This window comes from Vanessa cardui, chromosome Z (genome assembly GCF_905220365.1).
Source record: "Vanessa cardui chromosome Z, ilVanCard2.1, whole genome shotgun sequence".
Lineage (NCBI taxonomy): Eukaryota > Metazoa > Arthropoda > Insecta > Lepidoptera > Nymphalidae > Vanessa > Vanessa cardui.
The window spans coordinates 5,645,707-5,670,305 of NC_061154.1; the positions used below are offsets into that span (position 1 = coordinate 5,645,707).

The 24,599-nt window shown below is 31.3% G+C and overlaps 1 protein-coding gene across 1 annotated transcript in view; it reads left to right on the forward strand.

The window, feature by feature from the left end:
* LOC124543032 (sushi, von Willebrand factor type A, EGF and pentraxin domain-containing protein 1) overlaps positions 1 to 24,599 on the forward strand; it is a 53,764-nt gene that overhangs the window by 10,414 nt on the left and 18,751 nt on the right. The window contains exons 2-3 of the mRNA XM_047121044.1: positions 20,951 to 21,133; positions 21,224 to 21,433. Of these exons, the coding sequence (XP_046977000.1) occupies positions 20,951 to 21,133; positions 21,224 to 21,433 (393 nt within the window). The remainder of the gene's footprint in view (positions 1 to 20,950; positions 21,134 to 21,223; positions 21,434 to 24,599) is intronic.

The window sequence follows — 24,599 nt, forward strand, 5'->3', positions numbered from 1 at the left end:
TGCGGCGATGAGCTTTTGTTTCGTTAAATGCTAATTTAGATCATGGAAATATAATATTTGCTCCGGTTTGAAGACTTGAGCCTTGTTGAAAAATTGACTAGTTGCAGATGGATAGGAGGACGAGATTGCTTTATTCTTAATGTATTATTGCGTACGGTGAATTGATAAATACATAATTGTTGAAGTTTGGACGAGCCTTCATCGCTTGAAATCAATATTCGTTTTACAAAATCATTAAAGAAAAAATAAATATTACGGCAAATTTATTGATCGAGTAGCTTCGGAGGTGAAGGGATTTAAAATCGTTATCTATTTATTATCTTATATACCATTTAAATATAATTATAAATATATGATACAATAAATTGGACAACATACAGGTATTTTTTTTTATTTCATAAATTTTAAAGGCTGCCCAGTTTCAAAATGTATTTATTTGCATTACACGGTCGACGGGTTACAAATGATTAATATTTGTACCAAATTTCAATTAAATCAGTTTTATAGACTCTGAACAAATTGACTGTATATAGTGTAAATAAACTGACTGTGTATAGTATAAATAAATATATTTTCATTTTTTTTTCCAATCTTGTCGAAACAATTAAAGTGCTCATCGCGAGTTAATTTCATATATTATTTTGTGTAATTAATTTACAACATATACTGTATTACTGTTTCCTGATAATTAGTCCTCAAAAATTTACATTGAAATCATAAGTAAAAGATTAAACCTTCTAAGAGTATAATGGATTCTATCGATTGAAATTTACAATAATAATGAACTGCAGTTACACAGAGTAAAGAATCCAGGATTACGAAGTTTGTCGGAAACTCTTTAAACTTTTCATCTCCGAGTGTTTGTGTCTCGGATGTCCCTTCCATTTCTAATATTAAGTTCGTGTAATTTTCCATCAACTCATAATAGTTTGTTGTTTAAGAAAGTTCAAGTTTATAGACTATATTCCTATTATATATGTACTGATAATTATATCGAAGCAAGTAAATAATAAAGCGAGATAAACAGCTCTGTAAGGATTTTTGAACTTTATTATACTAGTGATAGAGTCGTTTACTAAAATTCAAATAATGTATCCTTTTAAATTTAAGTCATTGTTAAGACGAATTTGGAATGTACTCATACCAATTAAACGATTCAGTTTAATTGTATACATTGTGACATTTCTAAAATTATTTCTAAACTAGCGAACCGCCTCGCACGGGTTGATATTAATTATTCTACAGATTATTCCATGTTTCTTTACTATATTGTCCATTATGTTTTAAAACCTTCCTCTCGAATCACTCTATCTATTAAAAAAACCGCATCAAAATCGTAATTTGAAAGATCTAAGCATACATAAGAACAGACAGCAGAAAGCGACTTTGTTTTATACTTTTTAATGATATGTAATTTTAGAAACTAATACAAATAATTTTATGACAATTTTATACTTATATAAAATGATCACATGATACATTGAAACTTTTATAAAAAAAAATTGTATCTTATGATAGTAAAATAACGATGAAATAATACAAAATTTTATCTTACGAAATAAAACTTATACATATATTTGATCGATGACAACTTGAGTATTCAAAGTGCACTCCTTGTACCTAATGTAGTCACAAAATTGGTTTATCCCGAGCTTCTGGTAAATTGCATAGTTGAGCGTGAACATTGCGTCTATCGGCTCTCAGTGGCAAGGTTTCCTGATTTGTTTATGCAACATCACTGGTACACTTGCTACACTTAAATTACGCTTATCCCGAAATTATTCTATGTTTTTATTTTTCATAAATGCAATTAGATAAAGTATGACAAACATAGTTACCATAATAAAAAATATATATTACTTTTGTAACTGCAAAAACCTTTAACAGAAGTTTCGTCTGCTTTCGTTGGTAGTTTATTTATCGCCCAGATCATCAGAATAACTACATTGTATATGATTTGTACTTTTATTTTTTGTATTCAATTAAATCCTTAATGTAAAAAGTTCTCATGTAAATAAATAAGACATAAATTGTTACGATACTATTAAAAGCACTTATCACTATGAATAAGCTCTAAGAATCCTTTAAACAACCCAAAAAACGGTATAAAATACATTGAAATCATTTACAGTAACTGTACCAATAATTCTAACGGTGAATATAAAAAAGACTGTTTATGATCCTCAAGCGGTCAATCAAAAATTGCTTTTCCAAATATTTATTTGATCGAAGAAGATTTATAGTAAGTAATCAATATCTCTAGCTTTCTCTATCTAAATTATTAATTGCAGTTTCTAAATTATTTAAATTCAATTAACTTTTACATGTTTTATACGTCATTTGTTTTTTCGTTTTGTTTTGTTAAACACATTTGTTTATACTTAATCTAATGCGTCATAGTTTGTGGTTTCAATTGTATTATGTAAAAGTCATACTATCTAAAAATAAGTGTTATGAATCCTTTAAATGAATTACAATTCATTTATAAAAATAAATTGATTGTTTCATGACATGACATGACATGACATAGGCTTAACTAACTTATCACGCAAATTTGACATCGCTTGACAATTATACTATCAATACAAAATTACGTGGAAGCCGTCAAAGCTAGCTGATTAATTATGTAATTGATTTCCATTGTATTTGCTTCTTAGACTGTGAGTACTTGCATCGAATAGCATTTAGGTAAATGTTACTTAGAATAATTTCCATTGATGTTTAATCATATAAGTACTTTATTCAATATAATATAAATAGATTATGTAACACCGTTAGAGAAGAAGAGTACTGTTAGCTGGGGTAGGAAATCTTTGTTAAATGTTCGAGTTTGAAAGCGCCTAAAATACCCGATGTTAGCGTGGAACCAGCGGCGCTGCAACAAAGCCAAGAATTGACAGGCTTCAGGCAGGCGGACGGCGGTTAACGTCTGCCGAATACTTCAGCGTAGTCAATTTACCCTTGAACACAATTTAGGCATCATGTTAACGAAGAGAAAAATAATAAACATATCAAAACCATGCAAATATTTACAATATTATACTTAAGGTTCTGTAGATTCAGAAAAAGTTCGAAGTGTATATAATTAAAAGTATTCTTTATTTATAATTACAATTCGCGATATATTTAAAGCTTGTATCAAACGAAATTGCAAAATTTACGTCACTCAGTGCAACAGCTTCGTGTTAAATCACCTACAATTACGACTTGCGCAGGCGCATTCGATGTCGATTCGATTGAATTGCACAAGTCTGTCGCAACAATGGACTTTATCAAATTAATCGCTATTTGTGTAACGCTTTACTTTTTATTACAATGTGAAACTGGTAAATGTTAAGGTTATTTAAAAGAATTACATTACTAATACAATAAGCGTTTAGCGGATACCCTATTTCGATTGATCATATATCCGACTGGGTTTTATCGACGCACGAAATTGACCTAAACGTTGTTTTCTAATGTAGAAGCGCTATAAAAATTGCGAAACTTTCGATTTTTTCGCATTGCCAACTCTAAGCCATTATCTTCATACAAACTACAAATAAATTTACGTTTTTGAAATTAGACAATTTTATTGAATCACGTTAAATCTTACTAATACATTATTAACTAATATCCCTCGGCTGAAGATACCTCAGGTTTTCGGGTTGTGTTATTAATTATATATGGAGTTATAATAACATATATAAATAATGTAATAAAGTACAACAAATAAACATTGAAATAATTTTATAATCAAGTTAATATTTCGTAAACAAATAGAACTTTAAATAAGTAGCTAATATGATTTGGAGGTAACATCCGTATTATATCATATAAACTGTTTGCATTCCTAATACCTAAAACGTTATTGTATATCGTTCAAGGTGATACATAATAGTCTAGGATACGGTTACGATGTATGTGCCCTCATCTGTTATAAGAGGATGACAGCAATTATATCTTAAATAATATGTGCATTGTTAAATCTCGAATATGTCGCCTTGCGTAATTACTTGCCCATATTGTTAAATAGTAATAACTATAATGAATTATCTTTTTGAAAAAAAAAATAAACATTACTAAGTATTACTATTGCAAGTGTAAAGAATAAGTTGCTTGCTTTCACTTTATTACATCTATGAATTCAGCATACAGGATTCAAAAAAATAACAAACAATATTTAGCAACTACGAAAATACTTTATATTCGTTGCTAAATAATCGAGGTAGTTCACCAAAAATGTTACTTAAAGTTTATATTATATAGCAGGATTATGATATGTGTTACATAAGTACATATAAAAACATGTTGCTTTTGTCATCATCAAATAAAAGAAGGGTATATAATTTTCAAACCGTATCTCGTACTATAAATAATTGTTTCGTCGTAACTACAATATGTTGACGTCCTACGCTTTCGTCTACTCCACGCTAATGAAGTTTCTTTAGTCGATGATAATAGCCATTATGGGTCTTTATGACAAACAAATTGAGTTTGATATTGCTTGGCAAATAGGATCACTCTTCAACTTGAACTTGAAACAAGGTTTAAAATATCATAAATACCCTTTTATTGTTATTATCTATAATTACTTCCCTTTAAGGTTAATTAAAAGAATTTGAATTTTTCAATATTTCGACAAAATTTGCTATTTGGTATTCTAAAACCTGAATCTGTAACTAATTTGCATACATGAGTGCGCTCATGTATTGTGTACACTTAAACTAGTATACTCAGAAGAAAGTATGTGAACGTTATTTTATTTACTTATTTATATTGAATATAACCTAATTGAAATAAATTCTTAATTGCACAATATCATTAAATTCGATACAACACTTGTAAAATAAAACTGTTTTAAATTTTAATTATCATAAAAGGCCTTTTGTCCAATGTTATAAATATAACGTTACTATAATATTATATTTTTCGATATGTTTACGGATAGTATTTTTAAATAATAAATATAAATTCATATTTCTCTTTGTTTTCAATCTCTTATAAACCTCGACGATTTTAAAATCGAACCAAATATAATGCCATACCAGCCTAATCGAATAGTTTGCCCGAATCTGTAGCATTATTGATCTGCATAGTTCAATTAAGTTACAATTGTCTATTGTATGCAATTAATATACGTAATAGTACGTGTGCAGTAATTTGATATACACAAACATAGTAGTAGGTATGTTTTAATACGATACATAAACGTGGAATATAAATCATTATGATATTTCAATTATAATTCAATATCGTTCTTTCTAAAACAGTATAATATGACATTGACAATAAGTCCTAATTAATAGAATTACTGATATTCCTTTGTAACCTGTATCTCGAGGGGTACGTTTAATATTGATACTGATATCAGTTTTATTTTATTTTCTTTCGTTTATATTTATCGTCTTTCTGCTTCGAGGATCCGACGTCATTCGAGTGTATTTAAATTAAGTACATATTGCTAGATACCTTGATATTTTACAAAGTATAATATGTATTATTTATTTATAAAGTATTTATGCGCTGTGATGCCGATGGAATAAACGATGCTCTAGTAGTAGTTATCAAAAGAAAGTGAAGAACGCGTGCATTACACGTTTAAATCTGAGTATCAATAACTTGAATTTTCATGAATTTATCACTTTTGGCATTTCGAGGGTAGTTTGGTTTTTGAACACGAAACGTGAAATGAGATCCGACTGGATCTGGATACTTCTGGAGAACTTCTGGATCCTTCTGTCGAGAAGTCGAAATAAATAAGATTTAGGGTCATCTATAAGTTATTGGATCCAATCGGCAAAGTCATGCATCGTTTTCTCATTCATATAAATAATAATAAAATTTACGATAACTTTCAAGATTAATGTGTTAATATATAGAACATGTGTGCGAAATTATAACATGCAAATAATCTTCATAGATAAGATCACTCTAATTGACGGAACAGATATTTCTGTGCGTTAAATAACGCTTAAACTTAGCTCCACACTGCTACAGTTGATATGTAACTAATTGATCTGATGTGCCGACACAAAGAATGCTCACAGTATTATTGTTAACAGGCGACACGCAACAGCGTTTTTTTTTTCTGCCTCCGCCGTAACAAAACGCCTTATCTTACAACAAAATACACACAGTAATAACACTAGCTCAAAATATCTTACATCTTAAAAACGCTCGAAGCTTGTAACAGTTATATCTTTTTATTAATTTAAACATTTGTGACCATAATATGGATAAAATCGTAAAGTAAATGAAAACATGAAAGGAAATTCTTTTGTGCATTTCTACGACATTCTAGGTCTTCCGTTGGCGCTGCACACAGCGGATCGCGTTTGACTAATAAAGGTCCCGGGACGAAAGCTTTTTTTTAAATAATAAAATATTGAATTATAATAAAACGCGTTGTCTATATAGAGGAAAAAGTTATATTATGTATCGAGAAGATATTTTTTAAATGAGTAAGGAAAAATCTAAGTATTGCTGGGCTAACACACCCTTCCCTTCCAGGAAAAGATCTGCCACTCATGTTACAGAATTTCATTTAAATTACACATGCAGGTTGCCTAACAATGTCTTCCTTTAGCACTGAGCACGATATTAATTATAAACACAAATTAAGTTTGTGGAAATTCACTGGCGTTTGAACTTGCAAACTTCAGTTAAGATGCACGCGTTCTAACCGCTCGGCCTTATCGACCATGTCATATGAAGCTGTAATCATAAGCAATCACAAATATATTTAAAATTATTTATATAAAAAATTATCCCAATAATATTATAAATGAATCATATAGATAGTTTTGAATGAATCGTCCTTTCGTCGGGATTATACCTATGTTTTAAGCCGGCAATGCCTTATAAGATGTATTATTTTTATGACTTGGCATTTTAGTATCAAATTTAAAGAGTTAATCCGGAATGTATCTCGAAAATATTTGTCAATAAAACGGTGCACGTATTTTTGCAAATAATTTTGAGGCCGACATCGCACCTGCTGCCTGTATTACAGATGTCCATAGGCGGTTGTAGCCACTTTCCGTCAGGTGAGCATCCTGCTTTTTTGCCACTTGTACCAAAAAAATGTCTTCATTTTATACATTGGTTAGAATAATAAACTTAACACAGAACTTGATACCGCGTATGACTAACTTATCATTTCAGTCATCATAAGTACATATGTTTTATATGAAAATATTTATTTCGAAAACATATGTTTTAGCTCGCATCGAGTTATATATACTTTCTATGTTATTCTAGTTAACGAAGCGCATATATAATGTATGCTATAAATAGTAATATAATATATAACAAACATTCCCAAAAATATACTAGTGTGGGATGATATTCACGTCGTATTAATTTTGTTGACCAACGCTCACCAAATATATATGAGGACATCATTTTACAATGACGCGTATGTGGAAATGATGAAACGTGCTCCTAAAATATACGTACATATGTATGTATTGAATTTCAATGTTATCGTTGATTCCAGCAACTCGAATTTGAGGCTGCGATGTCAATCAAAATCAATGTGTGCTGTTCATGAAGGCTTCTTACAGGCTTACATGTGAAACGTCATATGACATGACTAGATTCAATCTGAACTTACCATCGGTTTCGGATTCGGTCTTTATTATATTATACATGTATTATATACAAAAATCCTTCCTCTAGAATCACTCCACCTATTAAAAAAACCGCATGAACATTCTTTACGTAACTTAAAAGATATATGCATACCACGAAAAAGAGGCGTTATTTCTTTAAAAATTTTATTTTGGTAAAATTACATTTAATAGTTTTTTTTTTATTATTTAAAATATTTTATCATCGGAAATGGGTTGAATGGAAATGGTCATGCAAAGTAAATTCGCTTTAAAGTCGGTTATTATTAATAACAAGACTCTTTAACCCGTTTCGAAAAGTAAAAGCTCATACAACATTATTCTTCGAATAGTTTAAAATGGTTTATTTTGATGAAATATCCGTACACGGGATATATAATTCGTTCTCTAGAGTCGTTCGGATTTGTATACATTTATTTTTTACCTATGTATTTTTATATGTTTTTTTTTTTTGTAAACAAAACACCATCTATACAGGTCGTATATGTGTTAGAATACAAACGGACATGATAGTTCACAGTGCCAAAAGGTTTTATGTCAACGGGCAGAAATAAAAAATATAGTACTAATAATCGCTACCTGATGGAAACTCACGCTTCTGTAAGCCTTAAAATAATACAAGTGGGATTAAAATGTTTTATTTGCAGACGGGATTTATAATAATCTATGTATTAAATTACAATGAAAATCGAACGTACATTTTCAACATTTTGTTCTAACATTATATTGAGTTTGTTGATCTATTGGTTTGAACGCGGTAATCTCTGGATATGACAATCTAAAATCATTTTAAACGAATTAAAGGAACGAGCGAGCCTTATACTTGTTAGCCGTATTTGCATATGAAGAGTAACAGCTGACTCTGCTTAGTGATAAACAACGTTATATCCTCACGGAAAATGGGTTGCTGTCATTGATAGCCAAGACTATGGTTGCACGATCATTGGTATACCAGCCGTTCCTTTTTAAAGATCAGTCTCACAGAGTGCAGACTAGATGTATCGCATTATATTCCGTTTATTAAGACAGCGTACGCTTAGGAGACGCCTTTACGCTTTTTCCCCAAAATAAGTGCAGCGGTATGTGGGCATAATCTCCTACTTACGCTCCTGCTACCGTGACCCTTAAGATAGAAAGTTCCCAGGGTATAGAGAACCCTTGACGAGCTGTAAATAGGGCTGACGCCTTCTCATCAATAATCAAGCATTCTTAAATTTAATAGGTATGCTTAATTAAAACGCTCAAAATATAAATCTTTTCGTAAAAGTAACAAAGCTAATCTAACTGTATAGTCTAATAATAATAGCCACGCAACATTTTATAAGTCCGCTAAAGTATGGGGAACTGGCTATGTACGTAGGCGAACAAGTACGTTGCACTCGGTACCGGTTCAAATCCTTGACTTTTCGATTAAAAATGTCAATACGGCTCTCGGCTTTACTTATACATGACGTAATCAAATAAATAACGCAAAACATTACGAATTTGTATTTTAAATTTGTTAATAATTCTAAGTGTATAATCCATGGCCGAAAAAAATTACAAAATGAAGATTTACCTCTTCAGTTTAAGAACAAAAGACCTAAACCTTCTGAGAATATTTCTACACGATATGTTCATTCGTCACGTATTTTGCAAGCGGCTAGCACATGTGATAAAGTATTTGTGTTTATTTCAAATGTAGCCGACAGCTCGCATTGTTTGCATAGACAAGGACCTACACAACGAAAGAGACAATAATATTTTTTTAAGGCGACGACTCATCTGTCCTTTACATTAGCATTCCTAACAATAAAAAACTATGAAATTGCTTACATTAGTATTTCACATAATATATAGTTACTATGGACATTTTAAATAACAGTACTGTTCTCTCTTGCTTGACATTGTTTCTTTAAAAAAAAAGCTCAATTATAATATATAGCTTTACGCATGTGAACTTTATCTATAGCTCATACAGAGTCATCACCAAATTCACCCCCTCGAGGGGAGCATTAAGAAGTAAGCCAATGTTCTTCACAAGGACTCCAAACTATCTCCATTAAAAATATCATCAAAATCGGTTGAGCGGCTTAAGTGCCAAAAGATAACAGACTACTTTAGTTACATTACATATACAATAATAGTATACCTTAAAAACTATATCAAAGGATATACCTAAATATTCTACTCTTAACTATTAAAAGCACGTAATTCAATTCAGTTACAAAATTTACGTAATCGTATAAAAATATTAAACAATGTATATGATTTATAACGTTTGCTCGTTTCACTGCATATTTGTCTACAATGGGCCGAGTCGAATTTTCTTTCAAATAATTAAATAATTTCATTTTCGAATTTTATTTGTTAAACATCAAATAAATTAACGTTTCTGAGTACGAGCCTTACCGGACAATCAATTAAAAACCATCATGCAACTCTTTTAACTAATTGGTAATGTAAACGATGTTAATTGGCTCAAAGGAAATTTTATAAAATGTGATAATGGTGAACAAAAAGTAAAAGTACTTTCTTTGAATCAATTCTCAATTGCACTTGAATCGTAAATTGTAGCGAATATCGGGAAACCTTATAAAGGATATATCGTAACTTCGAACCACCACAATACACTACGAACTTGTAATATTGTCTGCTAATACTTTGTTTCTGACGTTCCAATAAATATAAAAAGTATTAGAGTACTTTCATACGCTACTTTTGCTTTATTTATATTGCTCATGGTATTGTATCTTAAACTCAACTTGTTCATACTTCGAAAACGTAATAAAATATCGATTTTAATTCAATTTTATTTAATTTCTATCTCTGTCTTCTATATGGGAGATAGAATGAGATAGGATATATTAAGATGATATGTATGAGTTACATAATTTTGACTCTTTGCTTATATCCTTATAATCAGATTAACTTTAACAGCCAGTAATGCTTGGCTAAGGCCTCCTCTACCCTTGAGGAGAAGGTTTGGAGCATATTCCATCACACTGCTCCATTTCGGATTGGTGGACACATGTAGCAGCATTTCGTCGAAATTAGTCATATTCTGGTTTCATAAAGATGTTTTCTTTCTTTAGAAGAATTATAACACAAATTAAGCACAAGAAAATTCAGTGGTGCTTTTTGGGCTTGAACCCACAATCATCGGTTAAGAGGCACACGTTCCAACCAGTTGGCCATCTCGACTCCTCCGAATAATTATTATGGTAATACTTTGAATAGTTTCGGCCTCGGCGACTATTATCTGTAAAAAGCTATACAATACAAGGTTTCGGCATGTCTCATTTTTGCCGCCGTTTACTCTACATTAAAACACTTAACAAGTTGTATTTGTGAAAGCCTTTGAAGAATCAATCAACCGTGGCTGTGATTGCATTTCAAAAGCCTGAAATTATTGTAAAAATAAATATTATATCGAAGCTGGAAATGCTATCGCTCTTTCTATCTAAATATGAAAGCGTATTTGTTTACTAGTTTTATATATTCAACTATAGCAATAATAAATTAGTAGGTTATATTTTTCGAAAATTTTAATTTATTTTTGTTTAAATATTCTGTTTTATGTTAATAAGTCCGAAGAGCCAGAAGTGGACCACACAAAAAGTATAACAAAAACCTTACTTGAACATGAACCTGCCCCCAAATCCTTCCCGTCGTAAAAAATGGTTTACTTTGAAATCCCTGGCCACATGTCACAAGTGACCAATAAATCCGTCGCCTAGAGATATTTGACGACATCTGTATAACATGTACCGAGCGCTCCTTGCACGGTGACGACACTTTCGTCTCATTTAGGATTACATTAAGTTTTAACTTAAAATTTATTTATCATTAAATAAAAAATCCCAACAAACTTAGTAATTTTGTATTAAATACTTAAACATTTTGACTTACTTATACTTTACATTCTAAAAAATGTTTTATTTGTTTCTTGTTATTTTTTACTATTAATCAAACGCGGCTTGGCTCGTATTTTAGGGTGTTTATCACGTGCTAGACAAAAAACTAGCCTATGTCTTTTCTTGGAGATCAAGTTTGCTTCGTACTAAATAAATCTCATCAAATTCGGTTCAGCGGTTCGTGAAAGAGCGACAGAAAGAATTACTTTCACATTTATAATATTAATTAAATATAGATAATAAGTCTGTTATGATACATGGTGTTGCTAGTTGACAATTAAAAACAGGACTTAGTCTTAGCAGTGGTGGACGTGACATCAGGGTCGTGAATGACATAATGACAAATAGTTTTAGTATCTTCCTTTGAATATAGTCGCCTATTAATTAATGTCTTGCTGACCCACTTTAGTTAAGTAATTAAATTCTTAAGTAGTACATTTAAAACGACGTCCATTTACTTCGCTGACTACGCACGATGTATTAACAAGTAACATGTTCATTCTAAACGTTTTCACGTTTATCAGAAAAAACTCATGTTTTTTTACTTTTAGTGTGGCTTAGGTCATATAGACCGTTACTATGACATCGAAACCGTTTGTATTCTATTAAAGTTTATTTATTATTTTGTTTATTTTTTATTTATATTATTATTAAATTCTTATTTATATATAGATTTTTTTACATCAATACATGTAATAAATGGTACTTTTTTTAATTTCACATGTACAAGTCATATTAAAAAAAAAATGTTTTTTAAATTTGGAGGTATCCACGATCGTATTTTTCTTAAATCCATTACCAATAATCAAAATATTACATGTTTGCATATGTCATAGCCAACCCCAATTGTTGTGCCGATTGTTATGTCCCTTGTGTCGGTATTTATACCTGCTGCTGCTGGTACTTCATAGGGCATAATTGTACATTTTTGTGTACATGTACATGTATTCATTACTTCCCGATGGAATACTCCCATAAAAAAAAATAGTTAGTTAAGTATTAGAGTTTTGGTAATCTGCGTTGCCTATAAAAAAGGATAAATTCTGCATATGATATCTGCATAATTTCAAACCCAGCCAAATATTCTAAAGGATTGAATTTTCAAAAACATAATACAAACAAAATCACATATTTCTAACTTTCACCAACTTATATACAAACTTTCATCCCCAAAGCTACCCTTTTAGGTGATTAAATAACGTTGTAACAGCAACATCCACAACGTGCAACTTTTAATCTCGTCGGTTCCAGTTTGGTTTGGTCGTTGTATGTCTGTCAGTCATTTTAAAATTAAAACTATTAAGTAGATAACTTCTCTGACTAAGTAGAAAATATCGAGGAAGGCACTTTAAAAGCAAAGACTTCCAAAACTACAAAAGATCCACTGAAACTTTTCATGTAAGAGTTTTAGATCTCTTAATTGTCTAACGCAGAGTCTGGAGCATCTTTTGCAGATAAATCACAAAACTATTTTATGCTTCAAAAATGTATGAATATCAACGATGAGTTTCATTCGATTTATCTCGGCCTCAATTTATGATGGAAAAATAACTCGCCAATGTTAAGCGTTTTTCGTGGGTTAAAATTGTCGTTTAATTTTTTTACACCCTGAAACAGCACTTGTATAAGCATTTTACAACATTTGAATGTACGAACAAATAGGAAGTGATAGTCGTATCGTTTCTGTAGTGTAAGTCGTAATGTAAGATTTATTTAAAAACTTTCTTTCGATTCTTTACTGTATTGTCCATGTATTATAGCCAAAAACCTTCCTTTCGAATATTTATATATTAAAAAAAAAACCGAATCAAATTCCGTTGCGTCATTTTAAAGATCTAAGCATACATAGAGACAGACAGCGGTCCCTATGTATGCTCAGATAGGAGCGACTTTGTTTTATACTATGTTTAAAAGTACTGGCTTGTCTCGCTAATGGTAGTACAATACATTTGTATTTCATATTATTTAAAAAGAATAACACAAAGTAACACTTATAAAACAAACTCAAAATCTCTTTCGCAATCATAAAGAGTAACCAAAACTTAAATTCGATCTGGATACGCTGTCCGCTTGGATTGATAGATCGTTTGACCTTCTATCGATTACTGTTAAATATTTAAACTCGTAAAATTAACTTTGGTTAGAACATGTATCAAAGTGAATATGTACAGAGCATACTGCTTTTACTAACATTTAATACTCAATTAAAAAAACATTCAATATAGATTCAGTGATGGATTGTGTGGTTTTATTTGAAACGGATACTCCGAACATTTAAATAATACAAGAAAATAGAGGTATTTAGTAAGGTTAACATACTCATGGAACATTACAAATAATGCTAGTAATTTAAGGTGCCTAGTGTGAGAAAACTTTGTATACAACCTAAAATACAAATACATCCTTCCATGTTAAATGCCAACATTAAATACTTGATATAATGAATAGTCGAGAGATCCAAAGATTAAGATTTCAAGGGTACAGCGTCTATTGTGGCGATTTTCCCACAATTAATAAACAGCTAGACGCTGGAACAAATAACAAACTCTAATCCTTATTATTATTATTGTACTTTAAGTGAGAAATAATTAAAATAACTCGTTTATTACACACAACTTAGATGTAGCATCGGCAAATTCAATAAAAAAGATTACTGTCGATTTTAACAACCAATAGAAATAGCTCCCTATCGCGCCATTCGACGCTATTCGTCGCTAAAGATTCTCGCGTTAGTTCAACCCGATAAATCAAGTGCATGTAAATCGACGCGACAAATTGATGAATATATAGGTCATATGATAATACAGTTATTACGTTTGTGCAAAGATCATATTCACATAAGAAATAAATATTGATAATTTGGGATAGCGTACTTTATTCGAATGTGATCGGTTTTACGTATTTTGCCGATTTTACACCTAAATTGTTTTGTACTATATGTCGCACAGTTTTCTGATTTACAGTTAATATGCCAAATTTCGTTCGATAACATCATTTTTGTTTGACTATTAATTGGTATTATAAAATTAATTACTATAGTCAGGGATAAATAATTAATTCGCGTTTAATTATTAGATATTATAGTCATGGATAAGTGTGGTGTTATTATAAAATTTTTGAAATAATTCAATTTTTATCTATGATAATAAATATTATGAAAAGGATGTGTACGCGATTATCATTTCGAAACTTCGAAATATTTGGCCTTATTTTCGGAGAGGTACTGAAGCGAAGACAGTATACTGCTAGCATGTTGTAACGCTTATTAGGTACGCTTAGATAAGTGTATTTGTGTATTCCAACCAACCTCAACTATTCAGGAATTGTGGTTTTTATTACGCACTTGACCAATTTCTAAGTAATCCATTGGCAACTTATAACTTGGTCACAACATTTTTTTATATAAAATATAATTATTGTGTTAATATAATTTTATTCTTGCAAATACTATTACAATCGATATGTTTATTATTTTAATTAATATCTTAAGTTTGAATATAGGCAAAAAAAAAGCTAGCAGCAAATTATCATATAACATACAATACGTTAAAATGCTGCATGTTTTTAAAAAAAAAAAGAAATAAGGTAATCGGTTCGTGTAGTTTAGAAGTGAACGTTGTCTAAAATAAAATAGACACAAAATACTATAAAAGGTTTGTAGGTTTCTAACGGGTGTACAAAAAGTCAGCACCCTAATTTAGTCATTAATTAAAATAAATTACGAATGAGTATCAACATAAATAAACTGTCATATCAATATAAATAACCTTTAAATTTTTAAAAACAAACAATTTAAGAATACGTCAGAAATGATGTACGAAGCATTAGCAAAGTATGTACACAGGTACCGGGGAATAAATCGGTTGGCAAATGTTTATCTCATTGTTTAAAATATACACTGAATAAAGTCATTTTTCCCTATACAAAGTCAGGATAGATGACTAGTATTTATCATTTCAATGGGTTTAAATTAAGACGACCTCGTGTACTATTTCCGATAGTGGTACAGGTAAACATTTTGTAATACTGTAAGTGATTTTTAAACAAATGAACATGTAAAATGACGACATCGTATGGAGTATTTTTGACACGCTCGGTGCTTATTCCTTAAGTCACACGACTAAGTAGGGCACGCACGCCGTGTATAGGTTTTTGTGTTTAGAACAATCGGTCACCGTTAGCGACCGACATCTCGGACGCGTAAGGAATCACTCGACCTCGTCAACTGTTCTGAATACCATCTCGTCGGAGACCAGTGTCAGTCTGTACTATTGCGTGAAACACATCAATCTATAGGGATAAATTTTAACGTTAAATCGTCACGGGAACACCGATTTCGCAGCTACATCGAATTTGATGAATAACTTGGATAAATAGAAATACACAGAGATTTTCTAAATAGTATAAAACAAAGCCGCTTTCGGCCCTCTGCACGCTCAGATCTTTTTAACTATGCAACGGATTTTAATACTGTTTGCATCAATAAACAATGTGATTTAAGAGGAGGGATTATATGTATAATAAATGTATAGAATGGTTTTAAAACAAAGCCGAAACAAAATTTTATTTTATTTTTAATAACATAAGCATAATATGGCAATGAAGCTTGAGATATACGCGCCAAGCAAACACAGAGAGAAGAAATCGGCGGCGACAAAATACAATAGATGGAGGTCTTCTGCCGTCACGACTTACGGCATACTGACTTATTGCAGTACATACCTGATTCGTGCGAACAGATCTTACTCATTAATAAGGGTCATAGTCCCATAAAATTAATCTAAAATATCAACGACAAGAAATAACGTGTATAATATAATATTTGTATATTTCCGCTTTATAATATTATACTATTTAACAAATCACATTTAATTAATCAAATATCAGTTACTAGAAACTTCATCACAAGCTCAGTAGTTGAATCTTTGCTAACAGAACAGCAACTATTCCTCCAACCTTGAAACATTCACCAGTTAATACATACAAACCTACTAATTATAGCTCACCTCGTTGACCTTACCTAATCTTGCCGTTTTAAAAAAAGATTAAATTACATGAACCAAGAATTATTTACTTGTATCGAATAGACGTAGGTCAGAAAGAGTGAGCCATGTGTAAATGATCTGAGGGCTCGTTAGTAGAATGTAGTTTTGCGATAATGGTTGCGAGTTCAATCCCCATTCGGGTCAAATATTTGCACAAGTCATTAGGTGCGCGGTTTGGATGTTGCACAATATTCAGTACGGCGTATTTCCAGACCAAAAACAAACAGTTACTATTCTACATGTTTATATACAGCGTTGAACGTAACCGCTCCATCCCTGTCGGTCGTAGCGAGATTTTAAATATCTACCTACCTTCCTCAATAATGGTCCCTGTATCGACAGCAAATAGATTGGTCAAATCAAACTTGCAGTACTTAGAGCGCTGTCAAATAAACAATCTCCACATACTTACATTATTAGCAAAGATTTTATTTTGATATTAAAAAGTAAATAAACATTCCGATTTGTCAATACAATAAATATTACTCCGGTATACGTTTCAATAAATTTTATGAAACCGGAAATGATTGGTTGTAATAAAAAATAAACCGTTTTATTTCTAAAAACGGTAGTTTCATAAATCTGCGTGAGAAACATGCATCAGCCGACTTAAATAATATTGTATAAAACTGTTTAAAATATACAGTAATTCATATGATAAGATAATTAAAAAAAAAACAATATCGAAAGTATTTTATTATATACATATATTTTAGAAAGGAGTCTACTATTAAATAGTTTCTCAAAGAAATCAAAAACGTAACTATGACGAAATCTATTTTGGTCACGAATTAGTAAATACGAATACTTGTATGGAAGTGCAATTAAAAAATAAAAAGTAAGCATCCAGTTCACACGCAGCGACAAATAATGTTACGTACGTAATAATTACGTATAAAGATTTCGTGACACTGTAAGTATTCCACAAACTCCACAAGAATACGTAATGATGGACCGAATTCGGTTCCCATTAATATTTTACATACGAATACAATACGCATTGTGAAACCTATCACAACAACGTTATCTAACTACAGCTACACGCCTATAACTAATTCACTACCTTACGATCGTTCGAACTAATATTTGTTTTCATGACCTAATACAATTCTGAATACGAATTAACTTAATTAAATACCCTAATATTTAATTTTAAAATTAATTAAAATACAGATTAATAAAACAAAAATGTACAATAGATTTATTTTGTGCAACACGAGAATGTGACAACAGCTTTGACATGACTCTACGGACAGTCAGTAACAGTAATCTCACGAACGCTAATAGTTTTGGACGTAATAAAATATTATATCCGGAAAGATACAAATCAATTTCAGAACTGAAATCCCTTTTTTTACTACGAAAAAGCAACAACCTGTATTTGAACAGGCAAATGTGATGTCAAATCACTTTATCATTAATTAATCTGGAAGATGTCCACCACTGGACAAGCCTCCCCCAAAAATCTTAAAAAGCCGATCTTAAGATTAAGTTATGTTTTCTTAGATTTCATTCCACGATCCTTGGTTAACATCCACGTGTTATGCCTTCTAGGCCATATTCAGTTTTATAATAACCAGAACTAAATAGAATTTTCTACGGTGTTTCAAAGCGTCTATTACATTTTGAAAGTTAACGGTTATTACCAAATCTGATTGAACGATACTTTTAACGGAAGTTACGATTATGAATTTTACAAAACCGTTTTATAATGCTAAATGAATTCTTACTGATGTAAGAAATAAATTAAATGTACTTTATAATTAATATTGTGTTAAAATGTTGCTCTGTAAATGTTAAGATTATCATTGAGGATGTGAAAACCAGGTTTCGGGCAGTGTAGAATTGACTGATCCCAATATAACAAGAGTGATTATTCTCCTAAAATCTGATAATTATGGTACAAAAACGTAAATTAAGGTCAAGTAAGATAAGCCAAATATTCATTTCTATAAAAGAAAACTGCTAATATATTAACTTTGTAACAAAATATGCAATGTAAATGTTTTTATTTTATTAATAAGGCTTTTATATTTAAGCCGTTGTGGCCTGCGGCCTCTTTCGCACTCACTAAAATATAGGAAATGAAATTGTATTTGGTGGACTATGTAAATTTGTAATTGTATGGAATACAATAACTACTGAGCTTGAGATTTTTTTTACCGGTCCTTCACTGTAGACACCACACTCTGAACCAAAGAAAAATACTTATGTAGGCTTGCTTTCGAAAGAGAGTTTGTTTCAGAAAAAAAAATCAGAACGAATTCTAATTATTGCATTAAAAACTTTTTACAATAACTTCCAAATACAGTTTATTAAGATTAGAATTCTCAGAACTAATGAACGAATGAATGAACGAACTAAAAGTTATATAAATTTCTTAATTTGCTTCCAGTGCAGTAGTAGCGAGTCAATAATAACCATTGTGGTGACACAATAAAACTAACAATAACTCGATATAAAATAAATGAAAGTAATACGAGTGAGAAAACAACAAAACAAAGTCGAGATCTTTTGCTTAAAACAATCAACAATCAATACCAACTGCGTTATATATCACAATATTTACATGAAAGAGATAAAAAGACTTTCATAATAATTACATAATAAAAGTAGACACGATATACGAATAATGTTTCTAATGAATATCAGAAAATAGAGCAAATGATTACAGAATATTTACAAAATCCTCTCACGATTTCGTATTTCTCAACATTTCTACCGAACAAAATGTCAGCCTGTCCTTCATTTATCGTTTCAATGCACCAAAATGTAAATTGAAACCGTGTGGTAAAATAATAACTTAATTTCAGATAACTTTACCAACCCAAATTGTTACTGCTTATGTACTAATGAATACAGTGCTAAATTAGCTTATTTGTCCAAATGAAATTGATATTATGGTTTATTTTCAATATAAATAAATTCTATGTAAATTTTGAAAAACGTATTGATAGATTGAAAAAAGTAACGTTTCTTCTTCTTCTCATCCGATTATCATAAAACTTTGCATACACCCTTTTTTGAAAACAAAAAATGAGATATGGTGTCTTTGCCTACCCTAACCTCCTCACTACACGCAGTCTTAAGAAAGCGTGGACTACGTCTGAATTAGTCAGTTCCTGGAAGTCTCCAGGCTGGACATATAGAATTAATTGTGAATTATCTTTTCAATGCAACCTGTAGCTTGATATTTAATTTAATTCTGTGACGTGAAGATTTACTTATATATGATATATTAATATACTTAGAGCTTAATTCATTAAATATTTCAATTTTGATTTTGGAATACCAAAGGTGATATTTTCGCTAGTAAAAAATCTGTATTTTTTGTGTCTTAGCAGTCGGTTATTGCTCACAAGATTTCATAACTTCATTAATGGCGTATTTATCTTACTTTCAAGAATATTTACACGGACACTTAATCAAGTGAGCGGCTACTACATACAAATGTATTACATTTACAGCACATCTTACGACGTACACGTATTATTTGAAATTGCGTAACGACACTTTCTTTAAACTCGACACTAGCGATATGAATGACAACATATAATAAACTAGTTCCCGCGGCTTCACACGCGTTTTAGAGGGTTGATCGTCACGTGTTAGGCAAAAAATATAGCCTATGTCCTTCTTGATTTTCGATTTGACGAAATTCGATTCAATGGATTGGCAGTTAAAGAGTAATAGACATATACAGAGTTAATTTCAAATGTATAAGATTAGCATAAATAAGCTTATGTATAAGACGTATTTACTTTATTGGATTTTAAAGCTAAGGATGCGGAGTACGTTGACCTGATATTCGGGAAATAACAACAAATACTAAAGTTTAGTGGAAGTCACCGAGATTGAAAATACTTTCAGTGGTGTTCGATCCATTTCAATAAATAAACAATTTTATTTTCGAATTGAAAATAATTTAATAAGTGTTTAATTCTAAAATGCGAATATGCTCTTTATTTGCAAGTTTGCACGGATCCATTTCCTATGCAAGTATTTTCGACTTTGGTTACGAAATATTTTAAAATCTGGTTTTGGATACTTGTATTTTTACGATGGTTTATACATGACCATTGAGATTGCAAGTAAAAACCGTCCTTAGTAATTATTTAACGAACATAACGTATTCGATTGATTCGATAAGGAAAATTAAAGTTTTTCTTTCTAAATAATCATTTTATTTTTAATTCCCTCAATCTTTTTACTATACTTTAAAAAGATTTCAATGAACTTCATATAAGAGGTTACTATTACATTAATTTAAAACAATTATTCTTATCTTCAATTTTATTTATTAAATAAAACCCTTCACTATTGAGGTATATGAAAAATAATTTTGTTTTCATTCAACAAAGTAAAGTTTTGTAAATCATTTTTTTTATTTCCCTAGGTGATCGACTTTGTGGCCACCCGGCGGTGCCACCCAATGCAAGAGTTTCATTGCCCACCGACACCAAGATAGTTCCTGGTACCGTGGCCACATACGAATGTGATGAAGGTTACGAGCTCTTCGGAGCACACCAAAGAGAATGCACGTTGCGAGGCGACTGGACAGCAGAACCGCCATTTTGTGGTGAGATATATTATACATAAAATATTTTATTATTACTTTATACACTTTTGATAACTTAAATTACATATAAATATATTATTGTCCCCTTAGGTACAAACGTCGCCTTTAGAAAACCAGCAAATCAGTCCACAACAGTCAGAGGAGGAAGCGCGAGTAACGGCAACGATGGTGAGAAGACCACGGAGCACGACGGCAAGCGCTGCACAGAGACCCAGCGGGAGGCGTCTCCCTGGTGGCAAGTTGATCTGCTTCGCCACTACGCCGTCAAAGTGGTCAGAGTTACGACGAGAGGTTGCTGTGGTAAGTGACATTCATATCAATATTTCACAATTAGACAAATCGCTACTTTCCTACAATCTGGAAAGTGTGAAGAAAAATACGATTTATTCAGACGATTAGAACTATCTACATACCGAGAATAATAATAAAGCATGGCAACAAATTATAAATGGCTTCTCCAAGACATTGTCAATTTTGTTTTTCTTAATGTTAAAGTATGTATGTTTATAGATTTTTAAAGGAACTTGATATAAGTTTGGACATACATACATATCTACCGATAAGTTGTACGTAACATTATAAGATTTTACTAATTTATTTAATTCTTTTTTTATATTTTATTCGTAAATTTTAAAGTTATTATTACCATGAATATTTACCATGACTTATTCCAAGGACACCATTTTGAGGCCTGCGTGATATTACAAATACTGTTTCGATAAATAGTTTAAGGTGATATGGAAATTAAAATTAAAGATGAAACAATGGGTACAGTCTTATTGACCATTATTCTGCAGCGTCCTATTAGTATTATATGTTACACAGTTTCCATCACATAATACTTTACATAACACATAGCGGCTGTGAAACTCTCTTCCTCTTCATTTGAAACCATCTTAATACAACACTATATTGCACTTTAATGTTGTATATTTCACTATAACTTTAGTGTATATATAAATTATATCCAATTAAATATATATACATGTTTATATCTATATAACATACTGTACATTATTTTATTTTAAATATATTATTATTTAATTGCTATTTATTTACATATTATGTTTTATCTCTGCTCTATATAACAAAACTTATTTTAACCTCTGTTTCTCTTTTTCTCTCTATTCTCCACCTCAAGATTTTCTGGAAGAGATCAATGTTTAAAGGATAAGTCCGCTTCTTGTGCATCTTCTAGAATGTACAGTTCGTTATAGTCACTTATTAATATGTCTATTACATGACATATGACAATAAATGCTAGTAGCAAATTATTAGCATCAATAATATGAATCTTAAAACAAAATATACTATTTTCTTTTTATTTACTTCATTTGAACCAAATCATTAGTGATAAGTTGCAAATGTCAAATTCACGAAACCACATCAAGAAGGAATACTAAAATTGGAAGCATTTAATATTCATATTTTACTCTTTAATCAGAACATGTTATGGCCTGTTAATGAAATTTTAATTGCTTCTACATACACTAAAGCCGCAAAATTAAATGATGCTTCCAATACACGCATCGGCATATAAAGTAGTCTCTTGTATCGCACGCGTTGATTATGTAGAAATCCGAAAGCAATAAAAAATTAATAGTATTATATAATTAAGGTAATTTCTTCGTAATTACATTAGAGTACAGTTAAGTAATTCCCGAGACGTGACACATTTTACAGTAAATACTTCTTTTTTACGATTAACTGAATATTGCTAGCGTTATAACTTTGTTGCTATAAAATGCTTGAGAAACTACAGAGATAAGTTTCTCTAAGTTAGAGTAAGGCTTTATTGTACATAGCTTTATATGCATGTAAGTGTAGTCTTGTATGTTACAGTCTGAACTGTTTCCCGGACTAAATAACTTCTGACTAGACATAGACCTAACTTTTTGTCCTAGCATTTTCAATTCAATGACGACATACGCGAGTAACTTGGACACCTCCAACAGCGAAGCATGTCAGCGGAGGGTCGACGGGCGTTAGTTAAATAACCTGGCTATGATAGTATATATCAGTTTCACTTGTCACCAAAATCTGGTCCAAAACGTGTTTTTCCTAATTCCCATAGCTTGTATTTGGTTATCAACGTAAAGTTGAAAAATTCACCATTGCTGCCGTGGTATATCTATTATTATAGACCGTTAACTGACATTTACTCGGATTTCACCTTTGATGACATAATAATAAAAAGATTGTCTATTGACTAATTGCGGTTTTTTGATATCTTCATTGGGTTCGGAAATAATTTTATAGTCTTATCATAGATAAGTTACTTAGATTTAAACCGCGTTTTTGACTCATAGCTCAACTATTAGTTCAGATAGGTATAAATAACGACATTATAGATATACCGCGGCAGATTGCTAGACCTGCCACACACAGACAAGGTAGTACAGAACGGCGACAAACAATTGAAAACTCAATATTAGAGATCGTCCAGCCACTAAGGCCTACGAGTCGAGACAACCCGAACTCGCCAATGGATATTTCACATGCATTACGTATATTTGTGGCCTAACAAGATGGAGAAATAATTAACATCATTACACAAAAGTTAATTGTATGAAAAAAGCTTTATTTTCGCGAGGCGATTCGTAATTCGTCACAGTTGATAGATCGGTGTCGCAACACGTGTCCGTCGTGTTGTAAAAGTTGCCGCCGTCATATCATGAACGGTAACTACGCACTCATTCATAACACGAGCATGTCGCACTATTTCGAAATATGTAATCTAATACATTCGTGTTCAGCGTGAAGGGGTTGTATGTACAAAGGCATAATTATAATTGAATATAATCCACAAACAAACAACAACAACAGCCTGTAAATTTCCGACTGCTGGGCTAAGACCTCCTCTCCAGAAAGTTTGGAACATATTCCACCACGCTGTTTCAATTCGGCTGTTTCAATACACATGTGGCAGAATTTATGTTATTAGACACGTGCAGGTTTCCTCGTGATGTTCACTTCACCACACGTATGCACCGTATGCATATTCAGGTTATATCACTATATAACCTGAATCCTGGTGCTTGCCTGGGTTTTAAACCCGCAATCATCGGTTAGGATGCACGTCATCTCGCCTCAATATAATCCACAGACAGAACAAAACAACACACATAATAAATAATAATATAACGTACGTATAACAGTAATCATTCGTATTAGTGTTCCTATGTAATGTAATGCAAGTTCTAACATGAAACGATTCCAGTAATAGACAAAGCAATCTCAGCATGCGTGGCAGTGTAATAGTGCCATTATGTCTGGCACTTTGGTAAAGAGCGAACGGAAACAAGTGAATGATTAATAAATTATTTAGAATTTAGGCGATCGTTGATAATTGTTGTATTTATTGGAATTGGGTTTCAATAATTTGCAGCATCGTATGGATCGAAATTAATCAGATCTCAACTTGATGACATGTGCCTTTTGTATTCGAATAATCGGTTATCTCATT